General features: G+C 48.0%; 3 protein-coding genes across 3 annotated transcripts; 1 reads left to right on the forward strand and 2 right to left on the reverse strand.

Moving 5' to 3' along the window:
• Positions 1 to 399: 399 nt before the first annotated feature.
• Positions 400 to 3,213, reverse strand: LOC4340466 (fucosyltransferase 2). Its single transcript, XM_015786622.3, has 2 exons — positions 2,848 to 3,213; positions 400 to 2,261 (listed from the first exon to the last, which is right to left on the reverse strand). Exons 1-2 carry the CDS (start codon positions 3,014 to 3,016, stop codon positions 760 to 762), a joined length of 1,671 nt encoding a protein of 556 aa, XP_015642108.1. The 5' UTR covers positions 3,017 to 3,213; the 3' UTR covers positions 400 to 759.
• A 3,907-nt stretch (positions 3,214 to 7,120) lies between these two features.
• LOC4340467 (galactoside 2-alpha-L-fucosyltransferase) lies at positions 7,121 to 9,155 on the reverse strand. Its single transcript, XM_066311354.1, has 2 exons — positions 8,869 to 9,155; positions 7,121 to 8,651 (listed from the first exon to the last, which is right to left on the reverse strand). The coding sequence occupies exons 1-2, from the start codon at positions 9,143 to 9,145 to the stop codon at positions 7,180 to 7,182; spliced, it is 1,749 nt and encodes a 582-aa protein (XP_066167451.1). The 5' UTR covers positions 9,146 to 9,155; the 3' UTR covers positions 7,121 to 7,179.
• Positions 9,156 to 13,119: 3,964 nt separating this feature from the next.
• LOC107276715 (fucosyltransferase 2) lies at positions 13,120 to 15,345 on the forward strand. Its single transcript, XM_066311353.1, is given in 2 exon segments — positions 13,120 to 13,601; positions 13,679 to 15,345. Coding segments are annotated over 2 exon segments (1,797 nt in total). The 5' UTR covers positions 13,120 to 13,318; the 3' UTR covers positions 15,193 to 15,345.
• Positions 15,346 to 19,697: the final 4,352 nt, after the last annotated feature.

Raw genomic sequence — 19,697 nt, forward strand, 5'->3', positions numbered from 1 at the left:
GGCCGTGCCGGCCCGACAAGCCTCGGCCCAGGCACGGCCGGGCCTGGGCCATGCCGTGCCCGGTGGCCCACATCGCCATCTATATCTATCGCACGCCACGAAGGGATCCTATTAGGACGCGTGCAAGCTGGCTAGGATATTCTCCAACGACGTAGAGATGAGAGTCGAAAAACAAGGGATTTAAATGGCGTTCTTTATAATCATACGTAGGGATTAAATATTCTCATTCTATAATACGTTCTTTTTTACATTGGCTTTTAGTCTTAAAAACATGTTTATAAAAATTTAATCATATACTACTTTTATCGTTAATTAATAAGTGTTACAGATTATAATCAATTATATGCGAAACGAGGAGACTGACATGTAAGATTACAAAGTTGTGGGGCCATGTTAGAAATACAAATGTATTTTCAATATTATTCGTACTTTAAGTAAAAGGTACAACTTTAACTCTAGTTTCAAATACTTTACTCTTTGGGTAATTTTGGGTATGTTTGGAAGCCATGCATGTGGCTGTGCCACAGCCAGCTGCTACATGAACCCAACTACTAACATTTCTTTTGTTCGCACAGCCCCATGCAGCATACAGCCAGTCCTGCTAAACGGGGCCTTTATTATCTTTGAGAAGGTACTGGAAATATTTTCTACTATAAAATTTAGTATTTTAATACCTACTAAATAGTAACTCACGATATCAATAATGTCAGTTTAAAATTTATGTATCTCGATATACTTTCTCAAGCACTTCTCTTTGCTTCACCACTCCGTTCGGTCGACAAGCTTGAGCCCCGCGGGCATGTCGTGGCAGTGCCGAACGTGCGGCACGATCTTGCCGGCGTCCTCCCACCGCTTGCAGTCGTACAGCGGCGCGACGTGGAAGCACGGCTCCATGGACATGTCCCGGCGGCACGGCGGCGCCGTGCCGTTCACCTCCCGGCGCGGCAGCACCCACGGCGTCAGCCCGCCGAGCCCCTGCGCCACGTACCCGAACGTCGACGTCCCCGTCGTCACCAGCACGTCCGTCGTGCTCAGCAGGTACATCTCCGCCCACGCCTTCCGCTCGTGCGCCCTCACGCCGTACATCTGCTGCTCCTCGTGGCTCGGCTGGTCGAACACCACCACCTCGCCGGACTCCGTCGCCCTCTCCCAGTACATCCCCTTCATCTTCTCGTAGTACCACGACTTGAGCGAGGTGATCACCACGGCGCTCGGCCTGAGACCGCGGCGCGCGCTCGCCGCCGCCGTCGCCGGTGGTTCTTGGTCCGTGTCGTCGAGCACCCGCGGGAGCAGCCCTTCGTCCTGCGTGCACGACGTGATCGTCCTGAGGATCTCCGGCGACTCCCACTCCCACGAGGAGACGCGCACCTGGATGCCGACGCGGCGGCGCGCCCACGCGAGGTGGCCGCGGTAGTAGCGGGTGACGAGGCCCCAGACGTGGTTGGTCGGGTGGAACAGGTAGCGGCCGAGGTGGTGGAACACGGCGTCGCGCTCCGGGAACAGCGCGGCGAGCTCGTCCTGGAACGCGTCGACGAGGAACAGCCCCGGCACGATGTAGCTGTCCGTCCTCATCACCAGCCACTGGATGCTCGACAGCAGCCGCTGGTCCTCGTCACAGAAGAAGAGCTTGTCGTAGTCGGTCTGGTTGTAATCGAGGTGGATGTACGCGAACGCCGGCGGCGGCGCCGCCGCCGCCGCTTCGCCGCCGTCTGGTCTGAGCACTCTGTCCTCGCGCATCTTCCCGTACCGCTCGGCGGTGTGGAGGTAGAAGCCCTGGTAGCCCACGAGCGGGAACTCCGGCGGCAGCAGCCACGTCGTGCCGGCGAAGGGCTCGCAGAACAGCTCGCCCATCTCGTTGCTGGGGTCGACGAGGAGCACGCGGTCGGTGAGCATCGCGTACAGGAACGCCGACGCGGCGGCGAGGATCCGGTTGCCGAGGCCGCGGTAGGAGATGGAGACGAGGTACCTGCACGCCTCCGGCGAGGCCTCGGCCGCCGCCGGGCTCTTGCCGGACTTGAGCTGCTCCACTGCGGCGCTGTAGGCGGCGGTGCCAGGGCCGCACCGCCTCTGCAGGTCTTCGTGGCGCCGCAGTTTGGAGACGAGGTGCTCCGATGGTCGCCGGCCGGCGTTTCGCCGGTACGCGGCGGATTGGTACCGGCTGTGGCAGGATTCTTGGTCGAAGCCGTCGACAAGGAGGCCGCCGAGAAGCTTGTCGTGTGACGTCGTCGGGTGCTTCATGAAGGAGACATCATCATCTGTACCTGCACAAGTCACAGAAACTTTTTGGAACATGGATTTTTTCCCCCGATCACTTCCACAATATAAATGGGTCTATCTAAAATTATGGCGATAGATTTTTTTTTCAAAAGTATGTTAAATGTAGTCGTAGTTATATTGTAATTAATATTATAATGTAAGTTTGCTTGCTCATTTGGGCAAAATAGGCATGAGACGAAGGGCTCATGGTTGATTCGCAGCTTGTGCATGGCGTGATTTTTTTTTTCATCCATGAACACGAACCTTTGTTGAGAAAAAACTATCGACACTTTTTTAGCGTTTCCAATATAAATTCTTAGGTGATTTTTATGTGATTTTCCCCAAAATAAAGATTTTTTAAATATACAGATAAATATTTCCCTTTTAAAATTCTTATATTCTAAATAAAATAAAATTGAACTGTAATTGTGTGCTTAAAAACAAAGATTACATGTGAATTTTAACCAAAATAAATTTTGGTACAGGGTATGTAACCAAATAGCCTGTGCGAATGTACAAGCTACCAACTCGCATGTATGACAGAAAAGTTCGAAATTGGGAGGAAAATGGAAGAAAAACTAGCTTAATTACCTCCCCGAATGCCATCCACCGCCGTCTTGATCCACATCGCTTGATCGCCAATTCGCCCGCTGAAGATGACGACGAGCGGCGGCATGGTCATCAGGACAGCGACGAGCACCGTGCTCATCTTCCCCGGGCGCCACGGCTTGCCGCCGGCGGCCTGCAGGGCCTTCGTCATGGCCGCCGCCGCTCGATCTCTCCGTGCAGCGCTCTCACCCTCAGTGGCAATGGTTGCTAGCTCAGTGTGAGATCTGGTGATTCAGCCAACTGGATGCTGGCATGCTGCACAAGGTCTTTCTCTTGAAATGCAGGTCAACTGTATGCCTATATATTCAGTACTAGTAAAGTACAGGAAGTAGATAAGCACTCTCTCCAAAAAATTTGACGTCCTAAACTATGTGCAGTAAAAAAACTCTTGAAATGTTTAGATTTGTCGTTAGGAAACATATTTAAAGTTATATTTATATTCTTCTAGAAATAATGAATTTAGAATAAATAATAGGGAAACATGTATTGATGACTGTGTGACTCTGTGTGGTTGTCCAAAATATCAAGAGAAATTAACGAAGGTAGCAGCATGCAGTTAATCTTAAAATTAATTAACGTACTAGTAGTAGTAACCTGACAAGATATGTGTTTTCTATTGAGGACGGCAGTGTATTTTAGTCCTTGCAGGTACATCCTACCCCAATGGCAGAATGGGCTAATCTGTGAATTCCACAAGTGGACAAGCTAATCTTTGGACTTTATTTGTAGGTAAACGATCCTACACCAATGGTGTTGCAAGTGGGACGGGGACAGGGATGACTTAGGCCATCTCAATTGAGCTTTTTGCTCTAAAACATTGGGTCATACTGATCGAAACAGAGACGGACTACACACATCAAAGTAATTTAGTTAGATCCAACGGCTCTTCTAATTTGTGGTGACGTGGCTCAACCTCAGTGTTGCTACTATAACTACATTAAGTAAGATGCACTATATAGATTTATATGATAAATAGTGAATGATATTTGTTAAGGATTACTTTATTTAACAGGAGGAAGTTTAATTTCTCCTATGACCCAATTAATACAAGTTATAGATATCTAATCACAGAATAAGTGATGTTTTGGACTGCAATATCGTAAAAATGTCAAAAAGTAACGATATTTTGAAACTATTTTTCCACTGTATAGGTTGAATTTTATTTTTTTTCCACTGTCTAGGTTGAATTTTATTTTTTTTGGTAGAATGATATGTCAATGTAGAGTCTACATTGTCAAAAAGTTTTTTTTTAAAAGTTATAACTATTTGCGTTGAATTGCAATGAATTTGAAAGAAAAAAAAGTACACGCTGATCTCCTACCGGTATTAAAATCCGTTTCCGTCACAATGTTTGTGAATGAGCAGATCCTATTTTTTCCGATTAACGATTTTCAACCCCCACCTGACGTCGCCGCAATGCGGATGTGCGGCACAATGTCCGCAGCGCTGACACCTTTTTAGATTTTAATAATAGTTCATGTCTTAATACTAGTCCACACTATTAATATTATTTAAATTTTTAAAAATATTTATAAATTATACTATATTTTATATAAAATAAGTTAATTACATAAGTTGATATTTATTTCTATTAGAAGTTGAGTTGGTTTTCATGTTCCGAGAAAAAAATGTTTATGTATTCGTATCCGATCATATTTGATTCTTATTTGTATTCGAGATAATCCGTATTTGTTGTTGTATTCGAGTTATCCATATTCGTTTCCGTATCTGATAAAAAATTATGAAAACGAATATGGTATGAGTATTATCCGTCTGTATTTGCTCCGTTTTCATCCCTACATACAGTTGTTTGTGTACCTCATAATGAAGTCATCGAGTATAATTAGTACTTCTATTATACACATGTCAACATGTCATATTGTGTATTCAGCCAGTGAAGCTTAAGCATTCTGCTAACATTTAAAATTCTTTTCGGCACTTGTAAACATCAAGGCATAAATCAGTAAAATCTGTTGTTCTAAAGATGCAATGTTCCTTGATATTCAGTTTCTTTGCAGTTGCCTCTTCTTCCGGTGGCGCCAAATGTATCGCTCCCAGCATATTCTCTGCTTCTCCAGCCTTCTGCTTGACGGGCTTTCAAAAACACATGTATAATTACGAAAAGTTCAAAAATTTATGTATATTTTCAATATTTATTCGAGGCGTATGACATTACTGCTGTTTACAAAAATGAAAGTCAAGTCATTTGTTGGGTCATAGCTACCCATTGAGAAGGAATAAGTTCATCTGAGGTCCCTTAACTTGTCAACAAATCCGATTTTCGTCCTTCAACCGAAAAACCAGATACAACAGGTCCCTCAACTATCAAAACTGGTGCAAAGAAGGTCCCTTGACGGTTTTGATGATGGTTTTGGCTGACGTAACACCTATGTGGCTAGATTGACTCGGTCTTCATCTGACGTGGCGCTTACGTGGCAATTTAATCCGAAAAATAATAAAACCCGTGGGACCCACATGTGTCTGTTTTGACTGCTCGTGGTTGGTTTCTTGTTTAGCTGGATTTGGTGCAAAAGCGGAGATATTTTTCTTACTACTTTTTAGCCTCCTTTTGGTTAATCTTTGTTTGATCCAAGAAGAAAATCAAGAAATCGCCATGGTGGCCGGTCGCTGGTGCACAAGGTGTTGTCCATGGCGACGTCGTCATCTAGGAAGGTGAAGCCGGTGACGAGTAGCGGCAAGGGCGGCGCGGCGGCGGCGGCGGCAGAGGGGGTGGATGACGGGAAGGTCGACATCCTGTCGTTCGAGGTGGCCAACGCTATGTCGCGCGCCGCCAACCTGTATCCGCTCGCTGTCGGACGCCGAGGCGGCGCGGCTGCTCGCCCGCGCTGCCTCGGCTCCCAGGCCGTGCGTGCGCTCGTGCCAGGCGACGACTCGTGGCTCCTGGCGCTCACGCTCGCCGAGAAGCTCGACACGCTCAACCGCGTCGCAGCAGTGGCGACACGCCTCGGCAGGCGATGCATGCTCCAGGCGCTCCTCGGGTTCGACGGTTCGACCACGTCTACACCGACCTCCTTGCTAGCTGCTCCGACGCCGCCGTGATCTCCTCTCGCTGACGCCCTCTCCGCCTCGACGGTGGTGGCGGCCTCGCTCCGGACGCCGTCAGCGTGGAGCTCGCCGCCCACTCGGGATTGAGGATGACATGTGAGGCCCACGTGGATCCCACCATTTTATTATTATTATTTGTGCGAAACTGATATGTGGGTCCCACGGGTTTTATTATTTTTCCGGATCGATTTGCCACGTAAGCGCCACGTCAGATCAAGACCGAGTCAAACTAACCACATACGCGCCACGTCAGTCAAAACCGCCATCAAAACCGCCGAGGGACCTCCTTTACACCGATTTTTATAGTTGAGGGATCTATTGTATCTGGTTTTCCGGTTGAAGGACGAAAATCGGATTCGTCGACAAGTTAAGGGACCTTAGATGAACCTATTTCCATTGAGAACGACGTGGTGAAAATTTGTTTGAGTCCATGGTCCTTTAGGCCCAGGACCAGCCCAAAATATGGGTCTACCCTGCTTCCTAGGCGGACAAGGATTTTCTACACCTAGTGCCGTGGCACCTATCATTTACATGTGGCTCAAATAATTATAGAGAAAATTGAAAAAAATTAGTAACATCGTTTGTGATGATACAAATCTATACACAAACATGCAGGACTAAATTTGATCTACAACTAGAGAAACAAAAATAATAAAATCAGACAGTGAATAGTACCCGTACAGTGCAGATAAAATTTGTTATTTTATTTCTTCATATATCGATCAAATTTAGATTTACATGTTTACATAGTGTCTTATATTATGATGGACTATCTTATAAAATTTTATGCATTACATGCATACACCTAGGTGCCATGGCACCTAGGTGTAGAAAATACTTTCTGCTTCCTAGGCTGCTAATTACTCTTTTGGTCTTATCTTTTCGCTTATATTTATGCTTAATTTTTAAGTTGATCTGGTGGTTTGTTTTACCATAGTTTATTCTGTAGTATTTATTTTTAAATCACTAAGAACACACACACATATATATATATATACACACACACACACACACACATATATATATATATATATATATATAATTTTCTTGTAAATTATATTTGGTTGCTAATAAGCGGTATGAATAAACATAAGCATAAACCAAACGACGACTCCTTTCCAGTCTCCGGTAAAGCTTTCTATCAGCTTTCATTTTGCATGGATGCTGCTAACATACAAGTGTACAACATGCGAGAGTGACAACGTGACAACTACAAAAACTGTTACTACAATGTACGTACTATACCATTCACCCCCGACGAACCAGCTTCAACCCCCACTGCACGTCGTCGCAGTGCCGGACGTGCGGCACCATCTTCCCGGTGTCCGCGCCACGCTTCAGCCTGCAGTCGTAGAACGGCGGCGCGTGGAAGCACGGCTCCATGGACACGTCCCGCCGGCACGGCGGGTCGTCGCCCGCCGCGGCCGCGGTGTCGTTCGCCGGCTTGTGCATCACCCACGGCGTCAGCCCGGCGAGCCCCTGCGCCACGTACCCGAACGTCGACCACCCGCTGGTCACCAGCGCGTCGGAGAGGCTGAGCAGGTATATCTCCGCCCACGCCTTGCCGTCGTGCGACCTGGCACCGAACCGCTGGTACTCCTCGTGGCTCGGCTGGTGCACGCTCACCGCCTCGCCGGTGGCCGTCGCGTGCTCCCAGTACATGCTCTTCATCTTCTCGTAGTACCACGACTTGAGCGAGGTGACGAGCACGGCTTTGGACTTGGAGTTCGCCGGCGCGACGTCGACGACGGGGGGCTCTCCGGCGGCGATCACCTCCGGGAGCAGCTTCTCCTTCTGCGTGCACGTGGTGATCTGATCAAGCAGCTTCGGCGACTCCGGCTGGGCGCCGAAGACGCGCACCTGGATGCCGACTCGCTGCTGCGCCGTCGCGAGGTAGGCGTCGTAGTAGCGCGTGACGAGGCCCCAGACGTGGTTGGTCGGGTGGAACAGGTAGCGGCCGAGGTGGTGGAACACGGCGTCCGTCTCCGGGAAGAGCGAGTCGAGCTCGTCCTGGAATCCGGTGACGAGGAACAGACCCGGCACGATGTAGCTGTCCGTCCTCATCACCAGCCACGGGATGTTCCGGATCGCCCTCTGGTCCTCGTCGCAGAAGAAGAACTTGTCTTCCACGGTGGACGTGTGGTCGAGGTGGATGTACGCGAACGCCGGCAGCTGCGCCGTCGTCGGAGCAGCATCGCCGGCGTCGGTCGTGATCACCTTGTTCTTCACCATGTTGCCGTAGCTCTCGGCGGTTTCGACGCTGAAGCTGGTGTAGTTCGCCAGCGGGAACCCCGGCGGCAGCAGCCACGTCGCGCCGGGGAAGGGCTCGCAGAACAGCTCGTCCATCTCGTTGCTGGGGTCGACGAGGAGCACGCGGTCGGTGAGCATCGCGTACAGGAACGCCGACGCGGCGGCGAGGATCCGGTTGCCGAGGCCGCGGTAGGAGATGGAGACAAGGTACCTGCACTCCGCCTCCGGTGACGGCGACACGATGCCGCCGCTCTTGCCCGACCTCAGCCTCTCCACGGCGTCGCTGTACGCGGCGGTGCCCGGGCCGCACCGCCGCTGCAGCTCCTCGTGCCGCCGCAGCTTGGACACGAGGTGCGGCGAGGGCTCCCTGCCGGCGTTTCGACGGTACATGGCGGATTGGTACCTGCTGTGGCATGATCCGTCGTCCAATCCGTCGGCCAGGAGGCCGCCGAGAAGCTTGTCGCGCGCCGCCGCCGCCGCCGGCCATTGCAGGATCGAGCCATCGCCTGAACAAACGAAATCAATTCTCAGTTTCTCACTTCGTCAGTCAGACTCAGACACGCATCGGTACACGGACGGCAACAGAATTCAGGCTTGCAGATACTACGTTGACAATTGACTGGCTGCAAACTGAACTACACACTTGACAATTGGATGATTGACACGCATGTCAACGTCTGAAACCGTGGCCCTGACCTCGGCGAAAGGCGTTGACGGAGCTAATCCAGACGGCCGGCGCGCCGGCGCCGCGGGCGTCGAGGAGGATGACCATTGGCGGCACGACCATGACGAAGGCGGCGAGCACGACGTTGACACCACATCTCCACGCCCTGCGCACGTGCCTCTTGGCCGTCGCTGGCACCACGCCGTCCTCGACCTCCGGCCACCGGCCGGCGGCTGAGCGTTGCTTCTCTTTCCGTAGTGGCACGGCGGCGGCGGCGGCGGCGGCACCGCCGGATCCCATCTCGGCTCTCCGCCGGCGACGTTGGTAGAATGGTATGTAGGCTACCACCTACTTGGCTATACTTAGTTTTCTGCTAAGATGCAAATGCAGATGCTGCGTGCCATACTTCGTTTTCTTTATTCTTTCTGTGGGTGAATCGAGCTCTATGGGCTATGGTTATTGGTTAGTACTAATCTTGGTTGCTAGTGTAGAAACACTTTGATTCCGATCTCAGATTTGTAATTACCTGTAAGTTGACAATTGTTAAAGGATACCGAGATGGAAATTAACTATTCTTAACCGACAAGTTGACCTACACTCATTTTAACACCTCCCTGATGCCAATGCTAGCGTTGAAATTGACACGAGAAATTTTAACATGGGCAAGACTACGAGTCACCGACACATTTCACATGAGCTCAAATGATTTTGTTTTCTCTAGACTCGATGGCATAGTACGATGATTTGCACAAATGTCGTATAAAGCGAGGTATGAAACATTAAATTACGAGTCATCGACTTGTCATTTACCTCTTCCCTTTATGAGCCGAAGCACTTGGGACTCGGATGCGATCAGCACCCGGCGATCGGCGGACAGCAAGAACACGAGAAGCAGAGGCAATGAGAAGAGCACGATGACCCAAGGCCGTCCTCCTCCTCGCTTCGCCATATTGTGACAATCTTTGGTCCTCTCAACTGACACCAACACCAGGTTTTGAGACCTGGGATCAGAGCAGCAAATTCATAGGGAGAACATCTTGGTACCCAGGTCGTGAAGTCAACTGCTCTGTTCGTGGCTTCGTGCCAGGCACGCAGATCCAGACTGTAGAAGCGTACTAGATGCATGCCGCGACGTGACCAAAAATAATAAAATTTGGTTTTTGCACAATGTTCAGGTGTTGTCTGAATGTCACTGACCGGTTCTGTGGATGATTAATCTATGGAGATCTCTGCAACAGAAACCGAAACGCGTCAGATCCTTCTGATCTGCGCCGACAGTCTCGCGGAACTCGTCACTAGGGGAGGGAGGCAGCGGCGGAGGGAGAGCATCACGGTGGCCGCGGGCTCAACGTCCTCGATGGCGGAGAGGAAGAGGAGGAGAAGGGGGCTGCACATCTCGCGTTACGTTACCTGCGGCCCATATAGATTGGGCTGGAAAGGGAATGTTGCTTACGCGTGAGGACCATATAAGTTGGGCCTAATTGGGGATTACGGCGTACGAGCAGCCCATGTACGTTGGGACAGAACGGGACTGTTTCGTTCCATATTTGTTGGACCGCAACAGGACTGTTGTATACGACTGCCGGATGAAGGAAAGCGCCGATCCGGCGAGGGTTGTGCCGCACGTCCAGAGCTGCCACGACGTGCCGTGGGGAGTGAAGCTCGTTCATCATCGTGCCGAGTAGATGCCAAACGACATGACAAATTAAGATGCCCGATCTTTAGCTTTTACGTGTTATTATCGAGTGCTAACCATTTCACATTCAACTTTTACTACTCCCTCCATTTTAGGTTATAAAATATTTTGACTTTCGTCAAAGTCAAACTGATTTAAATTTGATTAAGTTTATAGAAGAAGGTAGTAATATTTTCAACCTAAGATAAATTTATTACGAAAATATATTTAATTATTGATTTGATGAAACTAATTTAGTATTATAAATATTACTGTATTTATCTATAAACTTAGTTAAACTTAGAATAGTTTGTCTATAACCTGAAACGAAGGAAGTATATCTTTGGAGTGAATAAAGGAAACTCCTATTTACATGCTTCTCCTTACGGTACGGCCCCGTGAGATGATGGATTTTCTCTGTTCCCCAGTGGCTTTTGGCTTGTAGACACGCATGGGCCGAAACCTAACTGCGGCCCACGAGCGGCCCATTGCAATTAGGCTCTTGTATTCGTCCTCCCGTCCCGACTCCCGAGAGGCCGACAGGCCGAAGCACACGGAGCATAGCACTGCACGTTTGCACCGATCATCTCGGTGTATGGACTGCACACGGCACCGGAATCCGGGTCGGTCACCGTAATCTCCCAAGACTCCAACGGCGGGGAGGCGGTGACGGGGCCCATCGTTACGTCTGCGCCTCCTGGTGGTCGCTCGCCGTAGGGATCGGAACATAGCGTAAGAAATCGCTCTGTTCGTTCGGATACTTCTCTTCTTTTTTTTTTTGACGGACGCTCTGCTCGGATATTAACCACACAGTCGCGTCAGTTTGGTAGATCTGCTGGATTGGCTGCCGAAATCAACCGAGTAACTGTTTCTTCCTGGTTGTACTTCTGCCCTCGTTCGTCACATCTCCTTACTCTTCCCAGGGTTTTCTAAACCGCCGGGATCGGGGTTACCACATTCTGGCATTAAAAACCATACAAAACCGTGCAAAATTTATCAAAAATTTAAATTATTTTTTAAATTTATTTGAATTTAAGGATGTTACCGTGGTACTTATATTACCGTACCCCGCGATAAGCCCGATAACCGTGGTAACCATGCGGTTACCGGCGGTAAGGTAAACCCTGCCTCTTCCTCTGTTACATGTTGTAGGAGAGGGCTAACACGACTTGGTTATTTGCTTCGTCATTAAGCCTCTATATCATCACTGCCTCACTGGTCGATATAATCGGCAAGCAATCAACAAGGTGATAGCTTTTCTTTTCCTTGTTAGGGTGTGTTTTAGTTGGGGAAAAGAAAATTTTTAGGTGTCACATCAAACGTTTGACCGGATGTCGAAAGGGGTTTTCGGACATAAATAAAAAAACTAAATTTCAGAACTCACCTGGAAACCGCGAGACGAATCTTTTGAGACTAATTAAGCCGTCATTAGCACATGTGGGTTATTGTAGCACTTATGGCTAATCACGGACTAATTAGGCTTAAAAGATTCGTCTCGCGATTTCCCCCACAACTGTGCAATTAGTTTTTCTTTTTATCTATATTTAATGCTTCATGCATGTGTCCAAAGATTCGATGTGATGTTTTTGGGAAAAAATTTTGGGAACTAAACGGGACCTTATTTGGTTCATGTCGAAGTGCAATGTTCAAAAGGCAACGATGAAACTGTCCAAAAAATGTGATGTCATTGGTTTTAGAAACAGAAATGGCAGCAGCGCCAGCACTTGTGTGCGAGCCATGCTAAAACATTTTCATGAGCACCCCTAGAGTATTTCTCCCTCCATTCTAAAATAATTTCTTTTTAGAACACAGTGCTAACATAAACGGTTGACAGGTACGTCGTTTACCACTAGAAAAACAACTAATAGTAAATAGAAGCACACCCATATCAAATCTAGTACTTAAACCCATATGGATAAGTTACACCATAAGAAAGGAGTTGGGCTACGCTCCTCTCATTTGTCTGAAAATAATTTCATGTATTAGAGGTTTTTTTTTGAAAGAGAAGAGAAATACATTGGAAAAAAAATAAAGTAGAAGATAATTACATTGGTATTTGAAAAAATAAAGGATGATTTAGTCTTTTTACCTTTATATTGATATTTGAGGGGTAAATGAAAAATAATTTTAGGACAGAGTAGATCGATAAGAAATGATGGCCTGTTTAGATTGTTAAAATTGATAAATATCATTTTAAACATATCATTGTTTGATAAAATTGATAAATATATAACTGTATTTAGTTTTTTTTATCAAATATTGATAACACATAGGAAATTTTGTCACATCATATTTATTTCATCTTACCAAATTTAGTAATTATGTCAACTGATAAAAAAAATTGGTATTGCTAAATTTTGATAAGGTTAATTTCAGTAGTAATATGAACAGACCTGATTCACATTGTTACTACTCCAATTTAGGTCAATGTTCGCTAATTTAGGCCTTTTTGGTCCTTTTGGAGCAGGTCAATGGGGAACAGGTCAATGAACCATCCCTAGAAGTATTATTTATATAGCAAATCGCGAGGGTTCTAGGCTTCCAAGCCAGATGCAAAGATGTGACTTAGGAAAAAGAGACAGATATTACATGTATCGGGATTTACTACAGTAGTGTTACACGCCATCGTATTTACTCTGGTAAACCACATGCCTCCTACTGCTTGGTGATAGCTAATCCTGGAAGTGGGTGCTAATCTCAGTATCTCGTACACTTCTACTGGTAAACCACCTGAGCAGGTGAGCTGCTGCTGCAGTGCGATCATAGCAACCTTGCCGACGGAGCTGGTGTCTTCACCAATGCGACGGCACGAAGCCACAATCGGCGGCGACGGCGCTGCGGCGCCATGGAAGGAGCAGCAGCTTGCTTCACACCGGTGGCCAGAGGCCCAAGAGGGCGCGCCGGCGTTCCCACCGTCGACGATGAGAAGGCTCGTTTACAGTGCAGCCAATGCTGCGCTCGTCGTCTTCATCATGACCGTGCCGCCAATGGTTGTCCTGTACGGCGCGCGCTCCAGCTCGCCGGCCGTCTGGATCAGCTCTGCCAACGTCGGCGGCCGAGGTAAGAAAACTAATGATTGCTGTGTTTGCATCGTTCCAATATTCCGACGAACTAATACAAGTAGCGGGCAAGTTTGATACTGAAGAAATTTTTCACAGGATCATCAAGCGACGAGTCCATCCTGCTCCTACACCGGCCGGCGGCGGCGCACGACAAGCTTCTCGGCGGCCTGTTGGCTGACGGATTCGACGAGGGGTCATGCCACAGCAGGTACCAATCCGCCATGTACCGTCGAAACAACGCCGGCAAGGAGCCCTCGCCGCACCTCGTGTCCAGGCTGCGGCGGCACGAGGAGCTGCAGCGGCGGTGCGGCCCGGGCACCGCCGCGTACAGCAACGCCGTGGAGAGCCTGAGGTCGGGCAAGAGCGGCGGCATCGGGTCGCCGCCGCAGACGGAGTGCAGGTACCTGGTGTCCATATCCTACCGCGGCCTCGGCAACCGGATGCTCGCCGCCGCGTCGGCGTTCCTGTACGCGATGCTCACCGACCGCGTGCTCCTCGTCGACCCCAGCAACGAGATGGGCGAGCTCTTCTGCGAGCCCTTCCCCGGCACGACGTGGCTGCTGCCGCCGGGCTTCCCGCTGACGAACTTCACCAGCTTCAGCGTCGACACCACCGAGAGCTACGGGAACATGCTGAAGAACAAGGTGATCACGACCGACGCCGCCGCCGGTGACGTGCCGACGCCACACCAACAGCTGCCGGCGTTCGCCTACATCCACCTCGACCACGACTACACCTTCCACGACAAGTTCTTCTTCTGCGACGACGACCAGAGCGTGCTCCGGAACGTCCCGTGGCTTGTGATGAGGACGGACAGCTACATCGTGCCGGGGCTGTTCCTCGTCACCGGATTCCAGGCGGAGCTCGACTCGCTCTTCCCGGAGACGGACGCCGTGTTCCACCACCTCGCACGGTACCTGTTCCACCCGAACAACCACATCTGGGGTCTCGTCACGCGCTACTACGACGCCTACCTCGCGACGGCGCGGCAGCGAGTCGGCGTCCAGGTGCGCGTCTTCGGCGCGCGGCAGGAGTCGCCCAAGGTCCTGGAACAGATCACCGCGTGCGCGCACATGGAGAATCTGCTCCCGGACGTGATCACCACCGGAGAACCGGCGGCGACGACGCGCCGCCGCCTGAAGCCCAAAGCCGTGCTCGTCACCTCCCTCACGTCGTGGTACTACGAGAAGCTCAAGGGCATGTACTGGGAGCGCGCGACGGCCACCGGCGAGGCGGTGGGCGTGCACCAGCCGAGCCACGAGGAGTACCAGCGGTTCGGCTCCGGGTCGCACGACGCCAAGGCGTGCGCCGAGATATACCTGCTCAGCCTCTCCGACGCGCTGGTGACCAGCGGGTGGTCGACGTTCGGGTACGTGGCGCAGGGGCTCGCCGGGCTGACGCCGCGGGTGATGTACAAGCCGGCGAACGAGTCGTCCGCCGTGCCCGACCCGCCGTGCCGCCGGGACGTGTCCATGGAGCCGTGCTTCCTCACGCCGCCGTACAACAACTGCAGGATGAAGCGAAGCGCGCACTCCGGGAAGGTTGTGGCGCACGTCAAGAACTGCCACGACGTGCCATGGGGGCTGAAGCTCGTTCGTCGTGTCGAGTAGATGCCAACAACAAGAGGAGGTCCATTTCGCAGTTCAGTTAGTATATAGTTAGTAGATTTACACAATCTTAGCAGGATATTTTGAGTTTTATGTGTGTACTATTTCACAATCAACTGAGATATCTTCGTATCGAATAGCAGTCTATTCATATGATATCTACCTCGTACCATACACAGATCCTTCGAATAAAAAGTGTGTGCATTATATTGGAGTATTTCGATGAGCTACTATTGGCTTTGTTTGACGGAGCTTCCGAGAGTTTTGCCGTTTCTTTCATATTCTCTAGTTTTGACAATTGTGCCAGAATTTGATAATGTGGTGTTACGGTAAATATTTGCTAATAATGGATTAATTAGGCTTAATAAATTCGTCTCGTATTTTACAGACGGAATATGTAATTTGTTTTATTATTAGTCTACGTTTAATACTTTAAATGTGTATCTGTATATCCGATGTGACACGCTAAAACTTTACACCAAGAATCTAAACACCCCCTAGAAGTCTCAAACACATTAGAGATAAAATACACGGAGACAAACTAACTACTAGAGGACTGCTAGCTTTTATTTAGAGCACCCGCAATGGTAAAGTAAGGTGCTATCTATAAAACATGTACATCTCAGCAATAGACTAGAATAATAGTAAACCATCTTAATAGTATGTCTACATGGGTATCTATAGCTCTCTAATACATTGCCTCGTTTTTCTCTATAGACTATCTCCAGGTTAGTAGATAGCTTTGCTCTCTCTCTTCATTTAATCTCTTCTAAATAGGAAAATATGCTGACATGGATCTCTTATAGAGAGCCTATAGATAACTATTGTGGGTGTCCTTATTTTCCCAATTCCTCTTTCTTGGTTGTTTGTGCAGGTCGGTGTAGCATCGGGGTGCAGTACATTGGATGTTTCCATGCAGCATCTCTTCATTATTATAATATATACATTCAAGTTTCAACACTCAGGAGGTACAGTTTCAGTGTAGGACACAGTTAATACTGTCTATATTTTTCGCATCACCTAGAAACTAATCTCTCCAGTTCTATAGCCCGTACATCTTATAGAAAAAGGAATTGATGAGGGATTTCTTATGTAAAATCAAAGGTGTTTTTTATTATTATTCTGTGATGAATAATTGGGCATTGGAGATTATTGGTTTTGTTATTTGGAATTTATTCACGAAGTGGTTTTGGAGATGATTGGATTTCACAGGTGATCGCAGGATTCGTCATTTTATGTGACCGGTCAAACCGGGCTCTGCTAGCCGGTCAGACCGGCGTGTATTGCGCGGTCTGACCGGCCGACGCTGTGTCGGTTTCGGTTTCGGATTGTTTGTTTGGATATCCGAGTTTATTTCATGATTATGACTTCTAGATGGATACTATACGTATGTAATACTGTTGTTTGCTACTAATGAGTCAAGTTGTGATAGCTTGGTCTCGGAATATGGTTTCTTTGTTTATTTCATGTGTAGGTGACTCGATGCCTCGGGAGAGTATTTGCGGTGATGGACCGGGAGTCGGCTTGGGGATAAGACGACGTCCGTGGTGGTCAGAGATCATGCGGGATACTTAGGCTAGAGTTGATGCACGTGGTTGATGGAGATTCCATATGGCATACGATGGAGGTGTTGTGTGCGTATGGGATGCGGAGTCGAATTTGGAAGGAGTCCAAATTTGGTACGATTGGTTATGTAAAGTTTCTTTCTTGTACTAGAGGGTTTCCTAAGGTGTTTAGGACTCTTAGTATGAGTTTAGTTCGTGGCTTTAGGCTGCCTACCTCATGTATAAATAGAGGGGGAGCGTGAGGCTTCCCGGTATCGCTTTAGAGAGCAATTGAGTTGAGTTTTGAGTTAGGGTTTCGAGTTTAGTCAAAATTTTTGTAAGGAGTGCTGTTGGTGCACTTTGTAAACACAGAGAGAATCAATAAAGTCGTCATCTACTTTAAGAGTTCTTCTATTTGTGTTTCACCGGGTTTCGGCGGTCTAACCGGCGGCACACCAGCGGTCAGATCGGCGGCATCGCAGCGGTCAGACCGGCGGGTACACGGCGGTCAGACCGGCATCAACGACAGGCGTCAGGAGCAAATCTTGGCAGTCAGACCGGAGATTCAACACCGGTCAGACCGGCGGCTACGCTTCGGTCAGACCGGCTAATCTACTCCGGTCAGACCGATCTCCGTCGATTTCGAGGGTAACTTTTATTTCCGCTAAAAGGTTTTGGATTTTGGGTATACCAACCATTCACCCCCCCTCTGGTTGGCTTAGTTCTTATGTTTTGATCCGACATCTTACATATTTTTTAACTCCAGGTTTGCTCGAAGATTTATGCGACCAAGTTCATCTCCTCTAGATCTAGAGATATAGGAAGCGACCAACAAGTTAGGATTTACGTTCCTGCTTTTATGGTAGGGATGGAAGGTGGGTGGGGACCCGGGGGGGATTCATTGGACTTAGGCCTTGTTCAATCGAGCAGTTTGCTTGGGCTAATCGGCGACACGTAAAACCATGCAAGCTATTAACATTAACATATGTCTAATTGAGTATTATTATTAATTATTACAAACTCGAAAACGGTTTTATTTGATATATATATATATATATATATATATATATATATATATATATATATATATATATATATATATATATATATATATATATATATATATATATATATATATATATATATATATATATATATATATAAAGGTTGTGAGAAAAAACACATTACTTTAAAAAACATGCTCACGGAGAACTAGAGAATTGCAAAAACCAAATGCCCTCTAGTAACCTTAGAGGGATGGGTGGTAGGCGGTGGATTGGTGGTGCGAGGTGGACATGGGTGGGAAGCGAGGTGTGGGTTGTGGCGTTAGAGCGGTAGGCATGGAGAAGGCCAGTGGGCTGGCGTTGGTGGTGGGGCAAAGCAGAATGAGTGGGTGGGGACACCACGTAGCTAATGACTTGAGGAGGAGGAGAAATAAGGGAGGGGGAGGGTGGGGGCGGGGTTACGCAAGCACCATTAACATCTTTCTGTCAGCCGACAAGACCGAGTGGCAGGGAAGGTGGCATGGGCACCAGGAGAGATACGGAACGTTGTGTTGGAGAGGATAGTGGTGGAAGAGGATAAGGTCAAAACCCTAAAACAACACTAATCTTAAAGTAATCTGGGTCATTCAAAGTGCATGATAGGAGGGATGATTCTCTTGCAAATATTACATGGATGGTCCTAACAGAAATAACATGGTCCAAAAATGGAAGACGTAATCGTGGAAAAAAATTAATTCTAATTTTTATTGTATTAAAATATGTAAAAATAATTTAAAAAAATTGCAAGTCTGCACCCCTAACATTCTCTAGGAGGGTGTCTCCCAAAGAGCATTTTTTAATGAAGTGGCATACGGCCGCTGGCGCATGCTAACGGTCGCGTGGAGGACAGCCAACCATTTTGTAGGTAGCCTCCTTGCCGCCCTCTCAAAGGGTTGTAAGGGGGCACCTGCAGTAGCTAAGTGAGTATAACTTCACTGGTTAAATTTCTTGTGGTGGAACCAGCCCACCTGAGTTCAAATCCTAAATTTGACACGGATGTTCGCGTTTATGGCTAATTTTCTTTTAGTGGTAAACGATGTACTCCCTCAGTCCTAAAATATAACAATTTTTAGTCCTCAGAGTTTGTCCCAAAATATAACAACTTCTCTACTAACATTCTCTTCCCAACCAATCACAACCCTCCATTTACTTTTTCCACCTGCCTACACTACTCATCCAATCACAACCCTCCACCATTCACCTCTACTTACTTTCTTAATAACCGTGTCCAACTTTAAAACTTCTTATATTCTGGGACGGAGGAAGTACCTGTCAACAGCGAGGTGCTCATGAGGGTAGGGTGAGTGTGTTCCCGTACTGACTTCGTCACTCTCAATCTTTTGGAGGTGCTCATGAGGGTAGGGTGAGTGTACGCATGTTGTGAGCATGCATTTGTATTGTATTTTTTAAAAAATAATTTGTTTAAAATTATTTTTAAATGTTTTAATAAATAAAGTGAAAGCTTAAAAATTTTCCTTAATCGTGTGAGCCAGTTGGACCCAAAAAGGATTATACAACTTAGTTAGGGCGTATTTAAGTTGGGCCTGAAGCATATGTTCGGCCCTTCTTAATTGATCCGGACAAGAGTGCAGGAGCTGCCGTGCCCGTGCGGTCCATTGTTTCGTGGGCTGGGCATGCATTATTGCGGCATCGGATACACCGCCAATGTACACAGGGTCGTATAAATGGCTCCCTGCATGACAATCCAATCGTTTCCATCACGGATCAGGCTTCTCTACTTCAAAGAGTGTCTTTGTCATTTACACGTGGGTCTAATGAACCGCGAACCTATCTGTTAGTGACAAAATCACGGTGCGATCTCAATCCTTCTATCACTCCGGTATATCCTATACACATAAATAAACCAGTGCACATATCATATACATCAACTAACAAATATTACTAAAAGTTTTAAAAAATA

This window comes from Oryza sativa, chromosome 6, assembly GCF_034140825.1.
Source record: "Oryza sativa Japonica Group chromosome 6, ASM3414082v1".
NCBI classification, from domain to species: Eukaryota; Viridiplantae; Streptophyta; class Magnoliopsida; order Poales; family Poaceae; genus Oryza; species Oryza sativa.

Coding starts and splice junctions, on each gene's coding strand:
- LOC4340466 (XM_015786622.3), bottom strand. CDS start 3,016: ATGACGAAGGCCCTGCAGGCCGCCGGCGGCAAGCCGTGGCGCCCGGGG. Junction 2,262..2,847: donor GGTGGATGGCATTCGGGGAG/GTAATTAAGCTA, acceptor TGACTTGTGCAG/GTACAGATGATGATGTCTCC.
- LOC4340467 (XM_066311354.1), bottom strand. CDS start 9,145: ATGGGATCCGGCGGTGCCGCCGCCGCCGCCGCCGCCGTGCCACTACGG. Junction 8,652..8,868: donor CTTTCGCCGAGGTCAGGGCC/ACGGTTTCAGAC, acceptor CGGCGGCGGCGG/CGGCGCGCGACAAGCTTCTC.